The 27,582-nt window shown below is 43.8% G+C and overlaps 1 protein-coding gene across 1 annotated transcript in view; it reads left to right on the plus strand.

The window, feature by feature from the left end:
• Positions 1-12,197: 12,197 nt before the first annotated feature.
• Positions 12,198-27,582, plus strand: part of MAP3K12 (mitogen-activated protein kinase kinase kinase 12) — a gene marked incomplete at its 5' end in the record, with an annotated part of 33,573 nt that continues 18,188 nt past the window's right edge. The window contains 4 exons of the mRNA XM_083353435.1: positions 12,198-12,669; positions 21,647-21,830; positions 24,845-25,036; positions 27,469-27,577. Coding sequence (XP_083209561.1) covers positions 12,198-12,669; positions 21,647-21,830; positions 24,845-25,036; positions 27,469-27,577 — 957 coding nt within the window. The remainder of the gene's footprint in view (positions 12,670-21,646; positions 21,831-24,844; positions 25,037-27,468; positions 27,578-27,582) is intronic.

Consider the following 27,582-nt stretch of genomic DNA (forward strand, 5'->3'; position numbering starts at 1 on the left):
ACCTTGAATGATGGTCTACATTCCAGAATGTGTTGCATACTCTGGATGCATTTATACATACCTCATATATGAAGCTAATTGAAGCAAAAATGGATAGGGGTTACCTGTATGCTAAAAGACAACTGAACACATTCAGGAAAAATAATCAAGCTTGATATTTCAGGGATGATTTGCAGAGTTGGCCAACTAGATTTGCAAGTGCATTTGTGCCCAAAGAAAAGTGAAAGGTGAAAAAATATGTCATATGATGTACATAGCACCTAATACAGGTAGTCCTCAATTTATCACCACAGCTGAGCCCAAAATTTCCATTGCTAAGCCAGACTGTGAAGTGAATTTTGCCCCATTTTATATCCTTTCTTGCCACTGTTGTTAAGTGAATCACTGCAGTTGTTAAGTTAGTAACACAGCTGTTAAGGGAATCTGGCTTCCCCATTGACTTTGCTTGTCAGAAAAGGCAAAAGGTGATCACATGACATCAGGACATTGCAATGTCATAAATACGAGTCAGTTGCCAAACATCTGAATTTTAATCATGACCGTGGAGATGTTGCAACAGTCGTAAGTGTGAAAAAGGTCGTAAGTCATTTTTTTTCAGTGCCACTGTAACTTTGAATGGTCACTAACAAACTGTTGTAAGACAAGGTTTACTTGTACAGCACTTTATAAAAATATTATCAGTTCAGTATTCATTTGGCCCTTAGTTTTTCAATGGCTTGATATTTTGTCTGTCTCTCTCTCTCAAAAAGCCAAGGTACTTTACATTTAGCTTTCTAGATTGGGTTTCTCTCCTCTTAAGTGTTGCTTTTTAAAAATAATAATAGTAATATAATAATAATAATGGCAGCACACAGATTGGGAGCATAATAAAAAATCAGTGCTTTGAGATCCATCTAAGGTCAGCCACAGATGCAGTTTTTCTTTTATAAACTAAAGAAAGAGTTGCCTTGATCTTACACAAAGGGAAGCCAACAAAAATCTCACGATGGGGTCTCCTTCGGCATTCTTGACACACAGATGTTTTAGTCAAAAGCCGGTTCCCCACTGTCTTTTCAAAAATATCTCCCTCTGTTCTCTCCCACTGTTGTGCCTTCTGTTTGCCAAGAGCACTTTGAATTATCGTCTTCCCAACAAATGCCTGTCATCTTTTCTTTCTCGTTTGAAATAAAAACAACCTCTATATGTGATTATGTGTCTTCTTTTAATCTGGGAAGTCTGCCTTCCTGTTTATTCAGCCGAACGGGGCTCCAGGCCACTGCCCCCAAAGCCTGATCCAGACAGCCATGTGAAAACACTCAAGACTTCCATTTGGGTCTGCATGTTTCATTCTTGTGTGCCTCTCTTCATCCTACTATGGCCATCTTTAATTACATACTAGTTGAACTTTTCTCTTTGGGGGCTAATAGCAGCCTGCATTGCAGTTCTCATTTTGATCAGGCTTCTGAGCAGCCTGTATTTATAATGCAGTCATACAACTGATGCATTTAGCAGCACATCATTTTTTAACAGAACTGTGGGCTAGAAAAAGGCAATTCTGATTATAAAATCTGACTCCCTAGTCAGTACAAGAATCCATGAGAGATGACTGCCAATAATGCTTGAGACAGCAAAACACAGCCCACTACCGCCCCAGATAATAGCATCCACTACCAAATTAGTCTTGTTACTAGGGCAGTGTTTATCAACCTTGGCCACTTGAGGTTGTGTGGACTTCAACTCCCAGAATTCCCGAGCAACCCATGCTGTCTGAGAATTCTGGAAGTTGAAGTCCTCACTAAAGCTGTCAAGATTGAGAAACATTTTGCTAGAGAGGCTTTTACATTCCAGCAGAACCCGCCTTCCTGTTCTTTAAATGTATTCTTCCACGCCCTCAGTCCTGGAATGAAGGTCTTGTGTTTTTTGTTTTTTTTTTTTTTTGCATGATATCCTTTCAGTTATTATCACATACCCATTGGGGAAAAAAAACCCTAAATAATCCCAGATCCCTCAGTAGGCCTTAGATTTTGGTTCTGTGATTGTTGTTCTTGTCCTTCTCTGAACTTCTCCAGTTTGTCTGCTTCATGATTTAGAAACTGTATTTTGCTAACGCAGCCTAAAATTGCATTTGCTTACTTTTGCAGCCAGGTGAATCAATATGTTGCCGGGTACAGTGTGTGAGGTATGATAAACTGCTATTCCAAAATATTTTTCTTAAGATCGATTACCAAGTCACAGAGCCCTCGTCCTCATTTCAATTAGTACGAAACATTAACATTTTTGTTTTAGTTAATGCGAGTGCCTGATAAATGGCTAAACATATGTGCAAAGGCAGTCTGTCTAGAAGCGTTCTGCTTGATTGTATTACTATCCCTCTTTTTAACTCTACCAGTATCTAATATTGTGGTGCAAAATACACCAGACTTCCTTGTAAAATGTCACTAAGCAAAAGTACACGCAATATGGGCAAGAAGACAAAATATATGTGGCTGACCCCATCTCAGTTGGTAGGGGAGGCCACTGCCCAAAGCTATGAGAAACACCAGGCTTCTCCTTTTATCATGATGGCTCTTTTAGTCCTTGGATGATGCTAGCTTCCTTTTTATTATTATTTTTTCCTTTTTCTTTCTCACTATACTGAGCATACCAATCCCCTTGGCACTTTTGAAGCATCTTTATTGCTTGTGGCATGCAGTATCTTATATTTAAAGCTTCTGAGTGCCCTTTTTAAAGGTCTCTCATTCTTTTTTCTCCCCACTTTATTTTGGGAGGGGGCGGTCTGCCTATTAAGGTTCCTATTTCCCCCTCCCCCGGGGAATCCATCTTGTTAATCCAGCCATTTATTTAGGACTCCCATAGTTACCTTTGTGTCTTTTCCCTTGCTGTCCCCTCTCATCTATCCCTTACCCTAAGCTTCCTTTTACTCTCAACGGCCTCTTTTGTAAGATTTCTTTTACACCGTATATCTTGATTTGCTGCGTATACTTCCTAGCTGGCGAGATGCAGGCAACGATCTGATCAGCTTGCAAGTTACCCTCGGTTACAGACTGAAGCTTGCGTAAAATATCAATAGCAGCAGCATATAGGTTTATATACCGCCCCATAGCGCTTTACAAGTAGTCCTCAACTTTGTTCAATGGCAAAAATAAAACAAAACACCCAATTCAGGAGAGTGGAATAGGACTTAAACCTGTGAGATTTGCTTTAACGGCCGCCATAAAAAATGGTAGAAAAAGTTGGGTCTGGTCATGTGTGGTGCCTCGACTTATGACTGCAGTGATTTATAACTGGAATTCTGATCCCAATTTTGGTCTTAAGCCGAGGACTACCTGTGCAGTGCTTTCTGGGCATTTTACTAAGCATTATTTGCCTACTACCCCCCCCAACAGTCTGGGTCCCCATTTTACTGACCTTGGAAGGATGGCAGGCTGAGTCAACTATGAGCCTCAGCAGGGTTGAACTCCAGGCTGTGAGTGGAGTTTGCCTGCAATACTGCACTTTAACCATTGCCAGACCAGGGCTTCCTATTTGGTCTGAGAAGCCTAGGCTAAAACTCGACATACTGGTCAAAATTGTATCCTCACTGAACGGAATCATCCTTAACATTAACTGGGGAAACTATGTAGCATGTAAGGCAGGTAACATAGAGCACGACTTCTTTATCTTGCTAAAAAAAAAGCATTGTGTACAAAGTTTGGCTGTTTAAAGTCATGATTGGTGATCGGTATTGGTGGGCCTATCTGATAGTGACTATCAGGTATGGAAGACATGCAACTTGCAGTGTAAAATCGCTATGTAGCAAAGAGCATGAATTAACAATGAAATGAAATGAAGCAATATATGTTGTGCATGTGTGAAACAAAGACAAAGGTGTAATAGGTTTGGATGAAAACCTATTTTGTGCAGTGGAATTGATGAATACCAGTTCAGGCATAGGGTTAAATTTAGGCATGGGGTTAATTATGAATGGGAGGGCTAATATGTATGTCTGAAGTTAGTATTATCTAAGTTGTTGATGTTTGTGAAACTAGGAACCCATACACTGGTGATTGTTCAGTGAGAGTGAAAAAAGCAGAGACGAGTTCTAAAAAAAATGTGCAGAATGAACATATTTCAGAATGAATGGAATTCAAGGGGAAAAGTTATTTTGCTTGGTTTTATGAATGGATGCGTGGGAATGAGATGAGGGAGTGCAAAAACAAGTTATTGGCCTCTTTCGAAACCAATGAATTAATGAAAATGGTGACTGCTTGATGACTATGATGTAGAGTGAGAATATTAATGACAGAGGGATGGTGAGCAATTCTGGAAGTGTGACTGGCCATTATTTTTAGGATCAAGAGAGAATCTTAGGGAAAATGGATACAGAAGAAAAAGAACAAGCTTAAAGAAGAGTGAATATTAACATATTAGACAGATTATTTTTCCAAAGAAGGAATGGCAAGTGGACATGAGAAAGACGATGCGGAGCTGCTTGGAAGAGAGAAAAGATTTAAGGGATTGAGTGCCACAGAAGGGTCTGGACCTATACCAGACATGTCAAACTCATAACGTCATGTGATGTCGCGCAACGTGTTGGGACTGTTTTGCCATTGCTGGCAATGGGGTGGGGGCGGCTTCCATGTGACGCATCCAGCCCGTAGGCCGGCAGTTTGACACCCCTGACCTATACTGATGGGAATTATGAAAGGACGACACCAGATAAAATGATGAAATGGAAGAGGATGTAGATAAGAAAAAGACATAAAAAGAGGCTGCTGCAAAAAAAAATGGCCATGGGAGATGGACATAATGTGTATGGAGAGAAATAGATAATTGCAAAAATATAATCAAATATTTTTCCAAAGCCTAGTGTTCGGAGACTTTATAAATCCCTGCCCTTTTCTTGACAAGGTTTTTCAGAAATGGTTTCCCCTTGCCTCTTTCTGTGGGCCAAGAAAAAGTGACTGGCCCAAAGTCAGCCAGCTAGCTTTGTGCCCAAGGCAAGACTAGAACTCACAGTCTCCTGATTTCTAGCCCAAAGCCTTAACCACATACCCAACTGGCTCTCAAATTTAATGAGGAACAGTTGTGGTTAAAAGAGGCAGAGAAAACGCTGAACAATTTTGATGATTAAAAAATATATAAACTTTTGAAAATGGGTGAAGAGACTAAACAAGGAAAGAGTTAAGGAAGTTAAGCAAAGGAAACCATAAATGTTATAAGAATGTTAAAAAAATGTAAGACCGCAGTTATAGATGGTGAAGCTAGAGAAATATGAAAATATGCGATTATAGGGTGACTTTGTGACTTGTTAAATGTTTGAATGAACCCAGCATCCATTCCTGATCATTGGAAAAATGCATTTATTGTTCCCTTACCAGAGGAAAAGTAGAAAGAGAGAATGCAATTAGTTTTCCAAGTGTGCCTGTGAAGGTATTTGGCAGAATTCAAATATAAAAGTTGCAAGAGATGACAATGAGCAACATTTGGGAATTTCAGTGCAGCTTTGTGTCTTGCAGAAGGTGTGCAGATCAGATTTCTGCTCTTCAGCGTGTCACTGAATATGTATGAATATAAGAAAGTTTACTGCATTGCTGATTTAGAAAAAGTATATGATAAAGCAAATAGGTTTGAATCATAAAATGTTGAGAACTGAACTTACTGTAGTTGCTGAGTACAATAACAGTGTTGTATGATGGACGTAAAGCAGGCATGAGAATAAATGGGATGTTTACTGAATGATTCAACAGTGAGCAGGGAGAGGCAAGAATGTCTGATTTTCACAGGGTGGTTCGTGTGTTTATGGACAGAAAAAAAAGAAAGAAATATTTGTGGTATTGTTAGATGTATGTCGGTTGAGAATAAATGCATGTGTACGTAATTCTGTATCCAGAGGATGCCGAATTGTTGGCTGAGAACTTGAATGATCTGCAGCGGTTGTTACAGAGATTGCAAATTATACATACAGTAAATAGCATCTACTAGATTAGTTAAATGAGTTTGTGTACCTTGATGGAATATTTACTAAAGATGAAAAAAATGTGTAAAGAATTTTTAAGACATAAAGGTAAATCTAACACTATGGTCACTGGGTGTGTAAAAAGTGTGTGTGTAAAACAAGGAGAGAGAGGATCAAGAATGAAGAGGGGTATGTGAACAAATGTGGATTCACCACAATGAAATAAGTTAGGGGTCTTCAAACTTGGCCCATTTTTAATGACTTGTGGACTTCAAGTCCCAGAATTCCTCAGAATTCCGCGGAGCTCCGGGAGATGAAGCGCCGGAAACGGGGCCTAGAGAGCTGCTGGAGGTCTAGCCGATCCGAACCCGACCGGTTGCGGTTAAGAACCTATATTAGGTCTTATCTCGCTGCGATGAGGGTGGCGAGGTGTAATTACTTCTCCACCCTCATCGCGTCCGCAGATAATCGCCCGGCCGCCTTGTTTAGGGTGACTCGCTCACTTCTTAATCAGGAGGTGAGGGAGGATCCCTTGCAAGGTCGTGCCGAGGAATTTAGCCATCATCTGTCGGATAAAATCGCTCGGATTCGGACCGGTTTGGACTCCAGCTGGGCAGAGTCGGGCAATCAGGACACGGGCGGTCTTGTCAATGTTATCTGGGAAGAGTTTGATTCTGTGACCCCTGATGAAGTGGACAGGATTATGAGGAGGCTGAGCTCCTCCACATGTTTGTTGGACCCGTGCCCTTCCTGGCTGGTTTATGCAGCTAGGGAGAGGACACGAGGCTGGCTCCAGGCGGTTATATCTGCTTCTCTGAGTGAGGGTTATTTCCCCACCGTCTTGAAGGAGGCGGTGGTGAGACCTCTCCTCAAGAAGCCTGCCCTGGACCCAGCCGTTTTGAACAACTTTCGTCCAGTCTCCAACCTTCGCTTTCTTGCGAAGGTTGTTGAGAGTGTGGTGGCGCATCAGCTCCCTCTGGTCCTGGATGAAGCGGATTATCTGGACCCCTACCAATCGGGTTTCAGGCCCGGGTACAGCACGGAGACGGCATTGGTCGCTCTGGTGAATGATCTCTGGAGGGCGCGGGATAGGGGACATTCCTCTGTCCTAGTCCTATTAGACCTCTCAGCGGCTTTCGATACCATCGACCATGGTATCTTGCTGCGGCGTCTCAGGGGACTGGGAGTGGGAGGCACAGTTCTTCAGTGGTTCTCCTCCTATCTCCTGGGACGCTCGGAGTCGGTGTTGGCAGGGGGGCAGAGATCGGCCCCTAGGTCTCTCGTTTGTGGAGTTCCTCAGGGGTCGGTTCTCTCGCCTCTCCTGTTCAACATCTATATGAAACCGCTGGGTGAGATCATTCGTGGTTTTGGAGTTGGGTATCATCAGTATGCCGATGATACCCAACTTTTCTTTTCGACCCCAAACCACCCCAGTGATGCCCTCGCTGTGATGTCCCGTTGCCTGGAGGCGGTTCGGGTCTGGATGGGGAGGAACAGACTTCAACTCAACCCTGACAAGACTGAGTGGCTGTGCATTCCGGCATCCCGGGACATTCCAAATGTTCCACCTCTTTCTATGGGGGGTGAGCTCTTACCCCCCGTGGATAGGGCTCGCAACTTGGGAGTCCTCCTAGATTCACGGCTTACTTTGGAAGAGCATATAGTGGCCGTGACTAGGGGGGCTTTCGCCCAGGTTCGCCTGGTGCGCCAGTTGCGGCCCTATCTGAACCGGGATGCCCTGTGTACGGTCACTCATGCGCTCGTGACCTCTCGCCTTGACTACTGTAATGCTCTCTACATGGGGCTTCCCTTGAAGACCACTCGGAGGCTCCAACTGGTACAGAATGCGGCCGCGAGAGTTGTCTTGGGAGTTTCCCGGTACTCCCATGTTACACCTTTGCTTCGCGGGCTGCATTGGTTACCAGTTGTCTTTCGGGTGAGGTTCAAGGTGTTGGTTACGACCTTTAAGGCCCTACATGGCATGGGTCCGGGATACCTCGGGGACCACCTGCTGCCGGCATCGACTCCCCTCCGCCCCGTGCGTTCCCACAGAGAGGGCCTCCTCAGGGTGCCGCCAGTCAGGGAATGTCGACTGGTGGCCCCCAGGGGGAGGGCCTTCTCTGTGGGGGCTCCGGCATTATGGAATCAACTGCCGGTGGAGCTCCGGATGGCACCAGACCTCCGAACTTTCCGTCGGGGCCTGAAGACCCACCTGTTCGAATTAGCTGGTCTGGCCTGATGGGGGATTATGGGTTTTTAATTGTTTTTAATTTGTACCACTGTTTTATTGGGCATGGGTTTAATTCCTTTTTTAATTTTTGTATTCTCTTTTTGATATATGCCCTGTGAACCGCCCTGAGTCCCTACCAAGGAGAAGGGCGGTATATAAATCAAATAAACTATAACTATAACTATAACTATATTAGGTGACCAAAATTTCCCTTATTATTCAATTATAATGTTACTTTATTTTCTAAAAAGTACCTATTTTCCACCGTATTCAACCCTCTAATTAGTAATATGAAATCCCCTGTAATAAATCAAAATCCTTATCTTCTTCAGCCTTACTCAGGCTTTCTTCCTTTGCCAACTAACCTTCCATGTCAGTGCTCTTGAATCATCAAATAGTTCTCCCTCTATTATTATATATATTATTTAGAATAAGAAAGACCATTTGGTTGCAGTTTTTTTGAAGAACTAGCCCATTTGTATTTATCACCTCCCTATTACTCCAATTTCACACTATTGTCCTGATAGGTTTATCTTCCCTTCAATCTGTTCTTCCTTTCCCTCAAATTTCTTCTGATTTTTGTAAAAAGTCTTTTCCATTTTCAGTGCTGTCACTCCCTGTTCTGATTTTTCCATTGGCTGGATCTATTGGTCAATTGAGTCCTCTGTCTTAGTGTTTAGTTGTTCCACTTCTCCTGTTATTTTCTGCATTAGTTCTTTGGTGGTAGTCAAGATCTGGGTTTGTATATTTAAGCTGGCATCTTGTTCCTTTATGTTGCATCTTATTTTGTCACAAGCTGAAAGAATGGTTTCATGTATTGATTTCAACATGGAAAGGATTTTTTTCCTGATTTTCATCCATATTCTTTTGATAGTATGTTAAGTTGAAGACTTTAGAATCAAATGTTAAAAATAGTTTTTTGTTTTTTATAGCTAGGTATGGGACATGTATTTCATGTGTTATAGGTGGTCTTTATAGTAGAAATTGTCAAGTAAGAGTTTATAGTCCAAGGTATTCCATCATCTCTTATAATAACATATGCTACTCGTGTAAAGAAATAGGAAAGCAATTCTCCACATATAGCTCTGAAAGTCAGTAAAAGTTTACATTCATAGTTCAAACAACCCAGATATGCCGCCCAGAAGTTCCTTCTTTGCAGCTGAGTTTTTCACAGGAGATAGCTTTCAAGGTCAAAGAAGTTTTTTCTGGAGTCTAGGCTTCAAGCCAAGTCTCTTTTAGGCAATAACAAGTTGTAATACCATACTTCACCACAAGATGTCACTGATGCCGTTTAAAGCTTTTTTAAGTTCAAAGTTTTTGTGATAGTTTTTAAAGTCTTATTTCTTTTTTTAGATAAAAACAAACATCTCCAGTAAGAATAGGAACACTTTTAGTCCCCAAGTTTAAAATTAAAATTGTTCTTATAGTTGCTCTGTTTCCCCTGGGTAGTTTGTTGCCGCTGTTCTTAGAGGGTGGGCTAGAAATTTCCTTCCCTCTCTCCTCACTGGGGGAAAAATACTTTAAGCATTTTTTCCTGTAAGAGCTGCCCAAAGTCTTAAAGAGAAGATCAGATCTCACCCAGTTTCATCCACGTTGCTTTAAAGGTGCTTGGTGGTGATTTTGACTTCGGCTGGCAGCAGCTTAGTGACGAGCCATATTGCTATGGCCGGCCTTTCCCCTGCTTGTTTAGAGGGCTTCCCCAGATTCAACGGAAGGGCCACCACCCTCCCGTGATCAAGCAGGGGTCCCCTGCTTGCTCGTCACCCCTACAGGGCGACTTTCAACCCTTTCCAGTGTACCCCAGCGGGGCGAAATCGGACATGAAAGACGGAGCTCGTCTTCCTACGTCTGCGCCACCGTGATGGCAAACCAGAAGTCCCCCAACTCTATTCTGATTCTGATGCATGTCAACTGATGGTACAACCATCCATCTGGACATCCTATTCCCTAGGCTGCATCTGAAATGTGGGACAAAAGAATGTGCAGTTCAAAAACCAATTCTTAAAATATTTATTTATGAATATTAATATTCAAAGACCCTTTTGCCTTTTATGATAAGTTCCAAGGCTACACATTTATAGCCAGAGGTAACATAAGCTGCTTGAAACTGATAGAAAGGTGTAGGATTTGTAGTCTTGTTCTCAACTTCCTATTGCTAAAGTTGTCCTTAGATTTTCAGTAGGCAACATACATACAGAATTTATAGGTAATTGTATGTTTTTATATAAAGTTCACAGACCTGGCACTTCTTTTTTAATTGAACATTTTAAAAATTGAATAAATAAACAAAAAAGGAGAGAAGAGAAATTGAAAGTAGGCTACATAGTATATAAACAGGGAATTTACAAGCATCGTAGAAATTATTTCACGAGTGTATTATATCATTTTTAAATTAAAAATAAGTACTGAGTTCTAAGAATATAAATGCCACAAACAGTCATCACAGCAGAAATCATAAAACATTAGAAAATCCTATAAAGCTAAATATGTAGACTTTTTGTAAAAGGAAAACAAAATTTTGGCTGTGGTACAAATCTGTATATAAAATTGTAATCTAGAAAAAAATTCAAAAGTTAAATTCTTTATCAGATTTACTTTTAAGTAAAAAAGTTATTTTAGACACTGAAGCATATTTCTATAACCAGGGTTGAGTGCTGCTTTTAATGGATATTACAATAATAACTTTCTTCTTTAATTCATGTAAGATGTTATCTATTTTTTTTCTTCACTTCTGCTTAAGGATTTCTTCCAAGCACCAAATTTGGCTTTTGTACAGCACTAGCTGCTGTATTCCTGCAAAGTTTCTCACAAATCATGAGGATTTCTGTTACAGGAAATAGCAGTACAAGAAGATCCGAATGTGTGACTTTGTGCTTTTTTTTAAAAAAAGATGTATTCTTCTAAATATGCAAGTTTATATACTGCTTTCCAAATTTAGAAGTCTCTTTCAAGTATTAAGATTTCATGATTATCAGGGAGCAGCTTAAAACAATCTTGAATAAATAAATACATAAACAATATAAACCTATAACAAATAAAACCACAGGGATGCATATTCTCATTCTGTTTCCTATACTGTACTCTATCCCCAAACATCCTTTAGCTTTTCTGGAAGATCTGAAATGGAAATATAAGCAAGTTTGGTTAAGTGCCATGACATAGCTCTGCTCTATCAGGCACCTGGATAAAGCAAGATCCTGATAACTAAATTTCCTCTTTAGTTTGTTGGGGTAAACTCTAGAGAGGAATGTAATATATGTCCCAATCACCTTTCTGACTTAACAGGTGAACACTACTTGACTAGATCTCTAATAGCTTGGAAACAAGATATAGAGGAAATAAGGTTTACAGCCTTAGATGGAGCCCAACTAGCATTGCGTGATCCATCAAGGGATCCAAAACCACAGCGTGTTCCATCAAGGGATCCATGTTAAATTCCAAATTATACGTGCGCTTTTATTCAAAGCTGAAAAGCAGCTTTTAAGAGTGGGCAGTTTACAGTAGATAAACAATATGAAAGAAATATTTTCTTGTTCACCATTTTTTCATCACTCAGCCTCTCTAACCACACGCAGTATTTCAGATGTACAGGGACTTCTTCCAGATTCTCTTGGTTGCCTCTGCATGTGTGTACGGCCATCTTCAACAAAAAGGTGCATATACACACTCATGACTAAAGAGTCATGAGCAACCACCTCAGAATGCAGCAACCATCATAAATACATACCTGTTGCCAAGGCACCTAATTTTGACCGTGTGAGGTGGTGCTGCAACAGTTGTTAAGTGGGAGGCCTGGTCATATGTGACTTTTTTTCAGTTCTGTTATAACTTCGAACATTCACTAAACAAATGGTTTTAAGTTCAGGGTTATCTGTAGTTCCATGTTCCAAATTCTTTTTAATATTCTGTGAGTTACTTATCAATGTGAAAACTTGGCTCGCAGATCCCACAATCTCTTGATTCCTGCTAGTTGCCTAATCCATGACCCTTTCATTTTCTTTTTCTGCCTCTTAGGGACTAGCTGCACATTACTCCAAGAAACACGTCATCATGGCATGCCTGCACGAGACCCGCACGCCTTCCCCCTCCTTTGGCAGTTTCAACACTATCTTGACAGAGAATTCCCTCCGAAAGTTGGATCCAGATGCCTCAGACTGCACCCCTGAGAAGGACTTGACGCCCACACAGTGTGTGTTGCGAGACGTCTTGCCCATAGATGGGAGTGGAGGGGGAGGCAGTGGACACAGTCCCACCCCCAGCGAGGAGACCCACGAACAGTTTGCCAACAGTGTGCTGCAGCTCCACGAGAATGAAGCTGGTAGTGGGGGGGGAGGTGGAGCTGGCGCTGCAGGAGCTGGAGTGGGGAATCCTGAAGTCCGGCCCACCCGTTACCATACTGACCAAGTACGGATCCACTGCCAGACAGGAAGTGGCTTTCTGGAAGGGCTTTTTGGTTGCCTCAAACCTGTCTGGACCATGATTGGCAAAGCATATTCCACCGAACACAAACAGCAACAGGAAGGTGAGGAACATGGTGACCACCGGAAGCAAGACTGGGCAGTGGCCCATTGAAAGAATCTTACAATAATGACTTCTGATTGTAATCCATGAAAGGAAGCCCATTGCTGAGTGTTGATTTCCATACGGAAAGGTCAAAGTTCAGTTCACGGAATGTCCAGGCGGAGCTGGGAAAGACCCTTCTTTAAATCACGGAGAACTCTTTCCAGACATGCATACCAGGAGTAGGGAATTTGGAAGGGCCCCCCCCCCATAGCCTTCAAATTTCAGTTCTCATCAGACCAGTATACATTAGCAAACAGGAAGGATTTTCGTGTGTTTGGTTTCAAAAGATCTGGAGGATATAGCGGTCTGATGTGAACAATATGGGTTTAGGTGTTTGATTCAGTGTAAGGAATTTTCTGTATTCCTATTTTCAACATATGTTCCCAAATGCAATTGGCAATTTGATCAGTCATGGGGCAATGGGGAACTTAGGACTCAGTTTGGATTAAGGCTTTCTCACAGAGTTAGTGATTTGTAGCATGATTCTTTTCATTCACTGCTTCCCTCAAGAACATAGTGACCCTTGATTTTCTGATTCTGTCTGGGTCAGGAATCAGTTATAATTAGTTTACAGGCTAACCATACTTATGAGGAATGAAGCTGTAGTGCAGGGGTCTTCAAGCTGGGCCCTTTTATGACTTGTGGACTTCAACTCCCAGAATTTCTCAGTCAGCGTGTCTGGCTGAGGAATTCTGGGAGTTGAAGTCCAGAAGTCATAAAAGGGCCAAGTTTGAAGACCCCTGCACTACTGACTATTCATATAATTATTAGGGTATTAGGCCAAATGCTATATAAGAAGCTGTCTTTACATATTGGGTGGAAATGAACTTGATCCCAAATGCCATAATTAGAATTTGAATAAGTGCTAGCCAAATGGGCATAATTAAACTATCTTAATAGAACTATGCTGGTTGCTATGCTAATTGCCAGTTTCTTTCTATGAGCAATCTAGAGTATTGCCTTTGAACTAGGCCTGTTGTGAAATTGCGAAGATAAAAAATACCTAACATTTTAGTCTTACAAAAAAAATTCTACAGAGAATTGTTTTCAATTTTTTCAGTCACGGGGTAAGTTGAATCCCCAGTTTTTATTTCCAGACCAGAGTGGCATGGCCATTTTGCCTCTATTTTCTAGTCAGATATGTTGATGCTTAAAAATTTTGAGTACAATTGAGCTGATTAGATTAGATTATTACTTGCTTGGTACTGAAGTTTCTCAAAATCAGAGAAAGCCTGACGTTGCAGCTTCTAAGGAGAAGAGCAGATGGAGGGGTCATGGCTGTAAAGTAAAAAGCTGCAGATACCTAAAGAAAACCCATTATTTTCTCTTTTGAACCAAAAAGAATATGATCATTTACAGTATTTATTTTGCATGCCACCTCAGTCAATGAAGGTATTCTAATTTAAGCAGCTCACATGCCAGGATTTAAAGCAACAAAGCATACAATAATGCTATATAACATACAACAACAAAGCATACAATAATACTACATAACCTTACATCAGGGGGGATAACCATAGGATTATACCATCAAGGTAGACTACAACGAACAAACTATTATACTGTACTCCAGAACCTGCTGGCAGAGCCAAGTTTTCACAGCTTTATAAAAGCCTAACATCAAATCTTGAGGGAGGTGGGTGCTGTTTCATAGGGCAGGTGCAACTACAAAGAAGACACAGCTCAGCTGTGTCCCATAAAGTCACATTGCTTTACAGCTCGGATCTGGAGCACACCAACTCCTTAACAGTTCTTATTAGCCAGGCAGAAGCAACAAGAGAAAAGGTTCTAAAGCTAATCAGATCTTAAGTCTTGTAATGTTTTATATATAACAGTCAATGCCTTGAATTGCAGCCAGAATCTTACTGGTAGCTGAGCAGAGACATTATATTGACAAAGTGAGGAATACCAGTAGCAGGTGTTCAAAGGTTGCCCTATGGAAGATGTATTGCAGTAGTCTGACTAGAAAGTCACTAGAGCATGAGTAACTGTGAGCATAGCCTCACAAACTGGGAAAGGATGTCGTTGGCACAAAAGATGGATTTCTGGAAATGCCGGATCTCTATGCCATGGCTGCTAACTGCTCACTGAGCAGGAGATGAGAGTCCAGGAGACCCCTCAAATTATTTTAAAAAGTCTGCTTTGGGAAGTGCAACTCTGTCAAAAACTAGAGATGGTAATCTCGCTGGCAGAAAGGCTTTTAAAATCAGAGCCTCAGGGGGCCTCAGGCAAGTCTCTTTTGAAGAAGCCCAGCTTCCATAGGCTGGAATAGATAGACAAGTAAATAGTGCTCTCTCTCCTGCACATCAAGAAAAGCAGAGTCTCTCTCTTCCAAGAGGCAACTGAAAAGAATCATTCCCACCTAGCTTGCACAAAACGGACAGGACCAAGGAATCTGGGAGCAATCACATCCATTTTCTGATTAAGAAGAAAATTAGATACTTAGAAGGTTCTTGTGTCTTTTCCGGACTCGTAACTTCTCAATCCTGGTCCTGGTTTTTCTTTAAAAAGGGGTAGGGAGGGAGGCTTCCCCTCTTTGAAATGCCTATGCTGTAGTAACATCCAGCACAGCTTGGTGTTGTAGGCAAAGACGATCCAACTGGTTCAGGTTCCTTGCCTTTGGACTAGGCCAGGGGTAGGCAACCTTGGCTCTTTTATGCTGGCTCAGGAATTCTGTGAGTTGAAGTCTGTTGTATAGCGGGTTCTTTGGCACAGGAATGAAGACGAGGCAAGTGAGTATAGGAAAACTCATGGTTTACTGCTTGCAAGATCTTAACAGAGGATTGGGCTGTAGCCAGCCGCAATATATAGTCTAGCCCCTAGGCGGCAGCCAATAGGTTTGAAACAACCATTTGCCACCTAGGGACAGCCAATAGCAGCATTGGAGACTTGTAGTCTGGGTTGCTGGAGAGCCGTTAGCTGCTCCAGCAACCCACGTGGTATTACCATTGAGCCCAATACATAACACCCCTCCCCTCTTAGATCAGACAATATTGTAACACAATTTAGACTTAATACAATTATCCAGATTCATTATCAAAACAATCCTAAATAATAATAATAGAAAATAAACCCACATCGGTTACAAGGTTAACTTACAGCATCTGAATGAATAGGCCTTCACTGACAGCACACTAGACAGTTAACATCATAACTCAAAGTTTCTATAGTACAGTGGCAAGTTGCAATACAACAACATTATAGATCTTTATTTTACAACGTAATCAGCAAGATATGAAGGAGGCTTGTGTGCTCTACTAGAACGTCTCGGAGTTCCAATCACTTTGTGGTCTACCAGCTTACCCAGTGGGCTGGGTAGACCCATGTCCCTTGTTGCTCCTGAGTCAAGGGGATTAGATGCTCTCTTGCTCGCCTCTCCAGGTTGGCCCACCCCAGTCAGACTGATCAGCAGAGTAGGCACAGCGGTTACTGAAATCTGGTTGGCTTGCTCCTTCAGGGGATCCATGTTGCATACCTGGACTCCCCACTTCTCCATCTGGTTCCTCGTCAGTAATGAAGGAAAAGTCTTGAGAGTCCAAGTGAGGACTATCTTGGCCGCAAGTTTGAGGACCTTGGGAGGGACTTACGATGCAGTCCTCACTTAGTGGCCATTCTGGAAACCGTTTTCTAAGTTGACCAATATGGCGTCTGACAACTCGCCCTCCCTCCAGCCCCACTTCATAAGATAGGGGCCCAGATGCTTTGGTAATTTTACCAGGAACCCACAGATTCCCATGACCATAGTTCCTGGCCCAAACCCAATCCCCATTTGCAGCCCCCTAGGGGTTTTTGGTCGAGAGGCTTCTGCTGCCACTCTATCTGGATGCAACCTGTCCAGTTTAGTGATCAAATGCCTCCCCCAATGCAGTTCTGCAGGACTTTTGTCTGTAGCAGTGCAGGGCGTAGAATGCTGGCAGAGTAGAAAATCTGCCAATCTGTGATGCCAGTCACCTGTTACAATGTGCTTGAGTGATTCCTTTGTTGTCCTCACCATGCATTCAGCTTGACCATTAGAAGAAGGATGAAAGGGCGCAGACATTGCATGTCTGATGAGATTTGCTCTAAGGAAGGCCTGAAATTCAGCAGCAGTGAATTGGGCCCCATTGTCTGCAACTACAACATCTGGCAACCCATGTAGGCAAAGAGTTTTCTCAGCACCTGGATGGTCCTAGCAGTAGTCATGTTAGGGACTGGAATTACTTCCAGCCATTTGGAGTGGCTGTCCACCACTATGAGAAAGAGCTGGCCCTGAAAGAGCCCAGCGTAGTTTATGTGAATTCTAGACCAGGGAGTGTGTGTTTCCTCCCACCTGTGAACTGGAGCCTATGGCATTTCAGGCCTAGATTGCTGGCATGTATAACAACTATGGACTTGTGCCTCAATGTCCTTATCAAGGCCAGGCCACCAAAGGTAGCTTCTTGTAAAGTTTTCATTCTGACAATGCCTGGATGGCCTTCATGTAATGATTGTAAGACCCTGTCTCTTAGGGAAGAGGGAATTATGACTCTGTTTCCCCATAAAGTGCACCCTTTGTGGGCAGAAAGCTCATCTGACAAAATAATTCTGAAATTCAGAACCTGGGCTTTTATCCAACCACCCCGTGTATACCCATGAAAGTACTCTACTAAGTGTTCTATCTGTAGCTGTTTCAGCAGCAATGTCCCCAGCATGGAGGGGAAATTCAGGCAGGTCCTGTATGAACAGAATTCTGGCAGCAGGTGCTGGATCTGGTTCCATTAGTGGCAGTGGTAGTCTACTGAGGCCATCAGCATGGCCCATTTCTTTGCCCGGTTTGTGAATCAATTTAAAATTGTATGCAGAAAGAAAAATAGACCATCTCAACATTCTTGGTGACAGTATGTGGGGGGTTTGTTTGTCTGTTGTGAAAAGTCCCAACAGTGGCTTGTGGTCTGTAAAGACCATGAAGTCCCTACCATATAAATAGTCATGGAATTTTTTTAATTCCAGCAACAATGGCTAGGGCCTCTTCGTCAATCTGAGCATAGTTGCGCTCAGCAGAGGACAACGTCCTTGAGTAGAATGGTATAGGAACCTGTGTACCATTCTTTTCTAAGTGACTTAAAACTGCCCCCACCCCATAGGGAGATACATCACATGCAAGACATACTGGTTTAGACTCTTTGTAGTGAGTTACAGTGGACTTTTCTGACAATAGTGCTTTTAAGTCCTGGAAACTTTTTTCATGTAAGTTAGTCCATTTCCATGGAGCTTTCTTATCTAAAAGCCTGTGCAAAGGCTCTGCTAATGCTGCCTTGTGAGGTAGAAAGGTGTGATAGAAGTTAAGGAGACCCAAGAATGCTTGTACCTCTCCTTTGGATTTGGGCCTAGGAGCCATTTTAATGGCCTTCACTTTAGATTCAGCAGGGTGAATGCCGTTAGCATCAATTCTGAATCCCAAGAATTCTGTTGAAGGAACCCCAGTACTACACTTGCTCTTTTTTAATTTGAGGCCTGCCTCATGAAATCTCTGTAAAACAGCTCTGACCCTGCTGGCTAACACTTCTGGAGACTCCCCAGCAATAAGAACATCATCAAAATAAGGGCAGACGCCCTAAATGCCCTTAAGTGTGCGTTCCATTATTCCCTGGAAAATGCCTGGGGCAACACTGACTCCAAACTGTAAGCATTTTACTTTGAAAGCCCCCCTGTGAGTCACGATCATCTGAGCTGCAGCTGTGGCCTCATCAACCGGCAATTGCTGATAGACCTGTGCTAAATCAAGTTTAGCAAAAATAGTACCCCCTTGCAAGGGGGCTAAAATGTGGTTGACCACTGGAACTGGATACACGTGTTGCTTGAGGGCTTTGTTTACGGTGCATTTATAATCAGCACAAATGTGAATTTCCCCATTGGCTTTAAGTGGGGTGACTATAGGAGTTTCCCACTCCCCCCCCTCAACTGGCTGTAAAATGCCCTGTTCTACAAGCTTGTCAAGTTCAGAATCAATTTTATGTTTTAAGGCAAAGGGGACCCTTCGAGGCTTAACCCTAATTGGAACTACGTTGGGGTCTAGCTTGAATGAGATAGGCGGGCCTGTGTATGTTCCTAGGGCAGAATCAAAAATGTCAGCATAGTCCTCACATACTGACAAGAGGTTTGTAGTTTGTGTCCGGTTGATACCAGTAATCTGAATACCAATACCAGGCATCAAACCAATCGAGTCCAATGAGACTCGTTCTCTGGCCCCCTACTACTATGACATCCAGGTGCCCATAAAATCCCTTAAATTTTACAGTCAAGGTGGCTTCTCCCTTAACTTTAACTTGAGCATTTTGAAAGTCAGTTAGAATTATGTCTGAGGGCCTCAGTTTGGCCCAATTGTTACTGCGCCTACACACAAAATCAAAAGTGTCTTGAGAAATAATGGAGACTGCAGAGCCAGAGTCCAATTTCATCTTACATGGAACTCCTTGTAGCTCTACCAGGAGTCTAAGTTTAGGTTTGAGGGGGCATCGGGCCCCAGTGAGGCACACGCTTCTACGGCTTCTGAAAAACCCCACACTAACCGGACCCTGGGCCCCAGTACCTCTCCTAGTCAGTTCTTCCCACTGGTGTTTGGGTGGCCGGTCCCTCTGCCGGGTCCTGCAAACCACTGTGATGTGGCCTGTCCGGCCGCAGGCTCTGCACGTGGCTGATCAGAATCTGCAATCAGCGTGAAAATGGCTGGTGCCACACCCCTTACATCTAGGTAAGAGAACTGCCTTGTACGTGTTCTCTTGCTGCTGGCTGTTGCAGTGTTGTGCATTGGGCTGCTTTTGAAGTTTGTTGATTTCTGGTTCTTCCTCCTCAGAGGACTGTTCGGGGCATTTGGCGTCCTCGTGGTGGACTGTTTCTTCATGCTTTGTTGTTTTGGCGGGCTGGACTGCTTAAACTGCACCCCCGGCGGCTTCGGTGGCCAAAACTTCGTCTTGTGCTTCTGAAAACGTTAAATTCGGTCTGGCAAAGAATCTTTGTTGAAGCATTCGGTTCCGTAGGCTGCAAACGAGCCGATCTCGTAGTCTCTCTTCTAAGTTTTAAAATTTGCAAAGGCGTGCGGCCTGCCTCAGGCCCGCGATGAATTCTGAAGCTGATTGACAGGTTTGCTGCATTCTCTGGACAAACTTGAAACCCCAGGCCATCTCAGACATCTTGGGCTGGAAATGTTTGATTAACTTCTTCCTGAGGTCCACGTGAGAGACCGATTCTATTGGCGTCGAAGCGAAGAGGTTCTCGGCCAAATCAAAGGTTGCTGGGCCACAGAGGCAAAGTAGTGTTGCGGCCTTGAGGCCTTCTTCCGCGATTTGGTTTGCCCAGAGGTAGTTTTCTACCTGGGACAAATAAGATGTCCATTCTTCTGGATGGTTCACATTGAATTCTCGAAGTCTTCCGACCTTTGGCATTCTGTTTCTTGCTGGTTCCTGCAATTTCTTCCGATCCTGCTTCCAGGCTCAGGGAATGAGTCTGCTGAGCATGAAGTCACTAGCGTAGCTTGCTAGCCAACCTTGAGGGAGGGGGGGGAATGCCTTTTCCCTCCGGCATGCGCTGCCTTCCCCTCTGAGACTTCAGCTCTTTTTCAGGGAAGCAGGATCCCACCTTCGTTGCCAGTGTTGTGTAGCGGGTTCTTTGGCGCAGGAATGAAGACAAGGCAAGTGAGTATAGGAAAACTCATGGTTTACTGCTTGCAAGATCTTAACAGAGGATTGGGCTGTAACCAGCCGCAATATATAGTCTAGCCCCTAGGCAGCAGCCAATAGGTTTGAAACAACCATTTGCCACCTAGGGACAGCCAATAGCAGCATTGGAGACATGTAGTCTGGGTTGCTGGAGAGCTGTTAGCTGCTCCAGCAACCCAAGTGGTATTACTATTGAGCCCAATACATAACAAAGTCCACGAGTCATAAAAGAACCAAGGTTGCCTACCCGTGGACTAGGCCCTAACAAACATCTGTTTCATCACCACTCAAGAAGGGTCACTAAGGGGGGCAAATCTCCAGATGGATCCAATCAGCCAAATATTGGATGTAGGTTTTTCAGTTTGAACATGAATTTTCCAGCTATTTTTCCCCCCTCAAACATACTTTAAAATGGGCAACTTGTCAATTATGGGATGACTTCCCCATTCTGGGAAGACTACTCTTGTGAGTATCTCCCCAGAAGATGCCTTCCATTTTTATTCAGTGGCTTCTACTGAATACTTCAGAGGTATGTATCGTGACTGAATGCCCTTCATATAGTTTTTCCCTCTTGAAAAAAAACATGGAAGAATGCCGAATATTATACAAATTTTCAGTTAAATCTTGAATTTCCTGCTTATTTATTTTCTTCCAGTCCCTTTTTATGGCACCCAAAATAAATGGAACCATCCGTATGAAATGTGACTGTGATGCTATAAGGGCATGGGCAGCGAGATGCTAGACTGATTATTCCACCCTGTCATCATTAGAAATTATTTCTTCCCTTTCTCCAAACAAGAAGTTGCATTACCAGAGTGCCATACCAGAGTCAATGGGAGTTGGATGGCATATAAAATTGTATTACTGTTATTATATACACAACAGTGTGAAATCACAGCTGGCAGTTCTTACATGGTTTCATATACAAGTTCTTTCCAAAAATCTAGGCGCTGAGATTTTGTAATGTAGTTGCATAGTTATATGTGCAAATCCAAGCAGTGTTGCTGTTGTTGTTGTTGTTGTTACAAGTCCTCTTTATGCTAGCAAGGACTAGAAACTTGATTGGCATTATTTTTTTTTAAATGCATTCTCAGCTTTTTGAATGCCAGGTCTTTGCAGTGTTCATATTTGCAGTGCTCCTGCAATATGCATAACTTCAGTTGTTCCTGGATGACGTTATGCAGGAATTTTTGCCCTGTAGGTGAAAAGTCTGCTTTCCTCTGAACAACCCACGGCTACCACTTTCTTTTCCTCTCCATGCAGACCCGTGGGAGGTACCCTTTGAGGAGATCATGGACTTGCAATGGGTAGGCAGTGGGGCCCAAGGTGCTGTCTTCCTGGGACGCTTCCATGGGGAGGAAGTTGCAGTCAAGAAGGTGCGAGACCTCAAGGAGACGGATATCAAACATTTGCGAAAGCTCAAGCATCCCAACATCATCACTTTCAAGTGAGTGGGTCAGCATTGGCAGGAGGGAGATGGCACTGCCTTTCTTGAGAATGAAGTCTTCCCGAGGATAGTGGGACAGGGCAAATGTCTTTGCCAAGCACCATAACTTACTTCCTCTCCTTCACACATCAACACATACAGCATACAGCAGTTGATCAGCTGCGTTTCTGCCAACAGCACTGAGACTAGGCCTGAAGTAGAGAACCAGGCCTCAACTTCACCCTAGCACCACCACTGCCACTCAAAAAGGCTGTCTTCCACCACATCCCAAGATACCCAAATGTTGGGGAAGGGTGTGATTTGCCCTCACAGCCCAGCGCTCTGCAGGATCTACCATCCGCCACCTACCTTTAGACCAGACATGTCAAACACAAGGCCCGGGGGCCGGATCCAGCCCGCGAAGTGGTTTCATGTGGCTCCCGAAGCCATCCTGGAAACAGTGAGGGAACGGCCCCCACTGCCTTGGCCCTGGCCCAGAGACCCTCCTTCTGCCAGAGACCCTCAGGTCTGTCCCACTCCTGCCCAGGTCCTCATAGGCACCCTTGATGCCAACGATGTAGAGCTGGCCATGCCCACCCAGTAGGCCATATGCACTCTAGCCACGCCCATCCAGTAGGCCACGTCCACCCTGGCCATGCCCACCCGGCCCCCTGAGGGCAACCACAATGCTGATGCGGCCCTCAATGAAATTGAGTTTGACACCCCTGCTTTAGACTATGTTCTCTTTCTTTTGACAGGCCTCCGCAGCCAACTCAAGGCTGCTCCAGTTGCACAAGGCCTTTGTTCTTGTAATAGCTTTGGAGAGTGCTCTTCTGTGGCCTCTGCGGCCTCCAGAAACTGTGCAAAAACATGCATGATTTTCAGAGGGTCAGGAGGCCACGAGAGAAGATGGCCCTCTTGCACAAATTACAGAGGGCCTGGAGGCCATGTGAGAGCACACCCCATTCTTCCCTAACCTTTGCAGCCTCCCAAAAATTGCATAAGGATGGTGCATATTTTTGAGAATACTTGTCAGGCGTTGGTGAGTGCTGACGTATCATCAAAAATGTTATAGTAATAATAATATTAAGTTGGAAGGGACCTTGGAGGTCATCTAGTCCAACCCCCTGCTCAGGCTGGAAACCTTATACCATTTCAGGCAAATGGCTGTCCAGTCTCTTCTTAAAAACTTCCAGTGTTGGAGCATTGACCACTTCTGGAGGCAGGTTGTTCCACTGGTTAGTTGTTCTAACTGTCAGGAAGTTTCTCCTTAGTTCTAGGTTGCTTCTCTCCTTGACTAGTTTCCATCCGTTGCTTCTTGTCCTGCCTTCAGGTGCTTTGGAGAATAGCTTGACTCCCTCTTCTTTGTGGCAGCCCCTGAGATATTGGAACACTGCTATCATGTCCCCCCCTCACCCTTCTCTTCATTAAACTAGACATACACAATTCCAGCAACCGTTCCCTATATGTTAGCAACCGTTCCCTATATGTTGTGGCATGTTATCTTTGACACACATGTCATAGGCTCACCATCACTGTTATAATGTCTTTTCTGGAACCACAGCTTCCCAGTACTGGCCCTTTAAATCAGGACAACTTGTGAGACAAGATCTTGGATGCTGTACTCAGCCTCTCCTTAGATGTTGCCACCTAGTTGTAATTTTTCACATGGGAGGAGAAGTTTAGTAATCATATTAACTATAATGAACAAATGTAAATTGAATTGTAATGCTCATTGCATCACAAGTAGGTTTCATCTTGGCTCTGCCACATTTCTTTGGAATCCAGTGTGACCTTAGCTGATTCTCGCTGGAAAGAAACAGGACAGTAATACTGTATAAAATAAGTAATACTATTTCAAATGTTGGAATTACAACTCCCATAATTCCTATCTTGTAGAACCAACCAAATTATTTCCAGATACATTGGGCTATAATTCTTATATTTCCTAACTGCTAGCTGTTTCTAAGATTGTCTGTGTGCCTTTGAGTGAGGGTTGACTCTTGATGACTTCCTAAACAAGTTCCTGCAGTTTTTCCCCCAGATTTCAGAAGTGCCATTGCCTGCTTCCTGGGGCTGAGATAGTAACTGGCCCAGGGTCACAAATTTGGCTTTTTGCCTAAGGCAGAACTAGAACTCACATTCTCTCCATTTTTACACTCATTCCTCAAACTCTATATCAAACTGATTCTCCTTTTAAGAATTGTAGTCCCAAATGTCTTGTGGTCACCAAATATGGTATAGATAAGAGTATCTATTTAGTAATGGCATTTCATATTCCAGTAGTCTGTTCACATATTGTTGTCAACCCTACAAGATAGACAGAGAAGCCAATTGATTTTAGATGGAATATTGCAGGTCTGAATGTGCTTCCTCTCTTTATCTTCATGTAAACTAGGGATGGGGCTTGTCTGAGACATTTTCTCAAGTTCCTTGGGGCAGACTCAAGCCCTTCTTATCTGAGCATGGCCTTGGTAGGGTCTCTTCCTCCTGTCCTTCAAGATCATTCCTATGCCCTCTACAACAGGTGAATGAATGTTTATATTTTCAATGGTTCAATCCACAATGAAGGTTGCAGAAGGACACACACCCCGCAACACACTGTTGCAGTTGCAACAATAACAACAAAAAGTTCTGGACCACAGAATGCTGAATAATTTGGGTGGGTGGGGGAAATGGGAGCCTTGTGTGGGGAACAGAAATGATGGGTCTTTTCCTTTACAATGAGAGGAAGATGTGCAACATCCTAATTATCCACAAGTAACGCGGTGGCATTAAGGGACAGCTTTTGGCTTGTCTCTGAACAACAGCAGCCCTTCCCACGTATTAAACCTTAGGCTTTCTTGCTGGGATACAAGGCAGAAGTGAATCCCGGCTCTTTGTCTCCCCAGAGATCACCATTCAGAAAATCTCTTCAAAGAGCATGCTGCTAAGCTTTGCAGGATTCGGTGTTATTTCTCTGCCACTGTCAAATGTCCTGACCTTCTTAGACCATCCTCATTCTGGTGTCCCCTGTCCTTTCTTGCTCCTTTCAGGGGTGTGTGCACCCAGGCTCCCTGTTACTGCATCATCATGGAATTCTGTGCCCAGGGTCAACTCTATGAGGTGCTACGTGCTGGACGCAAAGTTACCCCCTCGCTGTTGGTGGACTGGTCCATGGGCATCGCTGGCGGCATGAATTACCTGCACTTGCATAAGATCATCCACCGAGACCTGAAGTCACCCAAGTAAGAAGGGAAGCTAAATAGTTCCAGGAAACTAACTTGCCGGGCAGGCAACGGCATGAAACTCGGGGTTATTGAGGGCGAGTTGACGTTATTTTTATTTTTTTTATTTTTCTGCTGAAACAAAAGCTCTCGCTTTTGAAAGTTCAAAACCTTTCTCCAAATGTTATAGTTAAGGCACGGCAGTCTGCTCTGCCTCTTGGTCACTGGTTTAATCTGCAACTCTCTTTCATGCCTGGGTACAATTCAGGGCCATTAACCCTTCCTTGCAATGGCTTTTGCACCTCTGGTAGGTTGAGGGTGGCGGGTGGGTGTTTCCTAAACAAGCAAACAAAACAGGGCTCACCTCCAAGGAGTTTACCATGTAAATTAGACTTCAGGGAAGACAATGGTGAAGGTGACAAAAGGTCAGGTAGTCCTCGACTTGCAACAGTTCATTTAGTGACTGTTCGAAGTTGTGATGGCACTGAAAAAAGTGGCCCATGACCGTTTTTCACACTTAACAACCGTCGCAGCATCCCCGGGGTCACGTGATCAAACTTCAGACACTCGGCAACTGACTCATATTTATGACGGTCGCAGTGTCCTGGAGTCAGGCAATCCCCTTTTGAGACCTTCTGACAAAGTCGATGGGGAAGCCAGATTCACTTAACAAACCGTGTTACTAACCTGACAGCCACAGTGATTCACTGAACTGTGTCATTAAAGGTCATAAAACAGGGGAAATTCCATAACAACTGTCACCGAGCAACATACATTTGGTGTTCAATTGTGGTCGTAGCTTGAGGATTACCCATATGGCAAAGGACAGATGTGAGCAGTCCCCTTCCATCATTAAATATGGTTGCCAAGGAGGGCATTGCATTCCCTCACCGTCAATCAAAAAGCTGGGTGGAGGTCAGCAGCTGCAGTGCTGTCTGTCCAGGTGGAGGAGGGCATCATTTACTCACTCAGAGCTGAGCAGACCTCCTACTTTTGCTGAGGAAATAAGAAGAGTAAGGGCTGTAACCATGCCTTGTCCTCTTTGGTCTCTCTTGGTGTTTTGTGATTTCCAGGTGTTTTGTAGTCTAGGGCAGGGCTTTTCAACCAGTGGTACGGGTACCACCTGTGGTACAATGGCACCTGGCAGGTGGTACGTGACCATCCTAGAAAAGTGGTAGCGGGGGAGGGGAATGAGTTGAACCGGTGGCAGCACCACACAAGTCTGAGTGAGAGACGGCTGGAGCTGCAGGGCTGTTAGGGCTTAGCGGAACCGCCAGGATCAGCGCCAGGCTCCAGCTGGAGCTCGGCGCTGATCCCAGCGCTTCTGCTGAGCCCAGAAGAAGCGCCAATCACTAGAATGTTGCAGCATCTCCAGGGTCTTGTGATTTACATTCAGATGCTTGGTAACTGATTCATATTTATGACGGTCACAGTGTCCAGGGTCATGTGAAGTGGCCAAAACCCGCTGCAACCATCCAGCGGGGGGAATAAAAACCAAACAACCCCCCCATCCCACCTCTGCTGCCAATCCTCAACAGAAATGCTCACAACAATGAAAACCTCAGACAGGAGGAAGAGCGCCGCCGGGCGGGCAGGCAGGTGTCTTGCTCGGCTGTGGCTTGGGGGGCACTTTTTCAGTGCCATTGTAACTTCGAACAGTCACTAAGCGAACTGTTGTAAGTTGAGGACTACCTGTACTTCATCACTTTTTTCCTTCTTTTTTTTTTGATCATCAAGTTTTTGACACCTTGCTAGGTGACTGGTGGTACTCGGATGTTGCCATATCCTAAAAGTGGTACAATGGGTGAAAAAGTTGAAAAGCCCTGATCTAGGGCAGAGGTCCCCAACCTTTTGGGCACCAGAGACTGGTTCTGTGGAGAGAGGTTTTTCCACAGACCGGAGAGTATGGTTTTGTGTGGTGCCTGCATCCCGCAGATGGGGCTTTGCTTGTTTGCGCGGCCCAGTTACTGGCATGTCGTGCATCAGTACTGGTCCACAGACTGGTGGTTGGGGACCCCTGGTTTGGGGCAGTAGGAGAAATTTGCATAAATCTTGGTTTAAGAATAAGACACAGCAGAATTGCTTGGGGACAAGGAGGTAAAAATTGGGATTGTCCAGATACTCCAAGGAAGTTGTAAATAAGTGAGGAAAAAATTATTTTTATGTACCACTCAATAAGATATAGGTTAAAGAAGTAGACAATACACTAGATTCCTTTAAAATGCCACTGCACAAATTAAGAACCTTTGTGGCAAAGTTATCCGCTACCTCCAAGGAACATACTGCCCAAGTCTCTAAGAGCCAGGCACAATATAAATTTAATACATTATTATTACTCCATGGAGGAGTATTCCATATAATATTCATATATTATCCCACTTAACTGATGGCACTTTGCCTCTGGGTGTATCTCAGAAGGAGCCCCGGACTCCATTTCTTTTCTTCTCCCTTAGCATGCTGATCACATATGATGATGTGGTGAAGATCTCCGACTTTGGCACCTCCAAAGAGCTCAGTGACAAGAGCACCAAGATGTCTTTTGCTGGCACCGTGGCCTGGATGGCCCC

Source organism: Vipera ursinii (genome assembly GCF_947247035.1).
Source record: "Vipera ursinii genome assembly, chromosome: 2".
NCBI lineage: Eukaryota > Metazoa > Chordata > Lepidosauria > Squamata > Viperidae > Vipera > Vipera ursinii.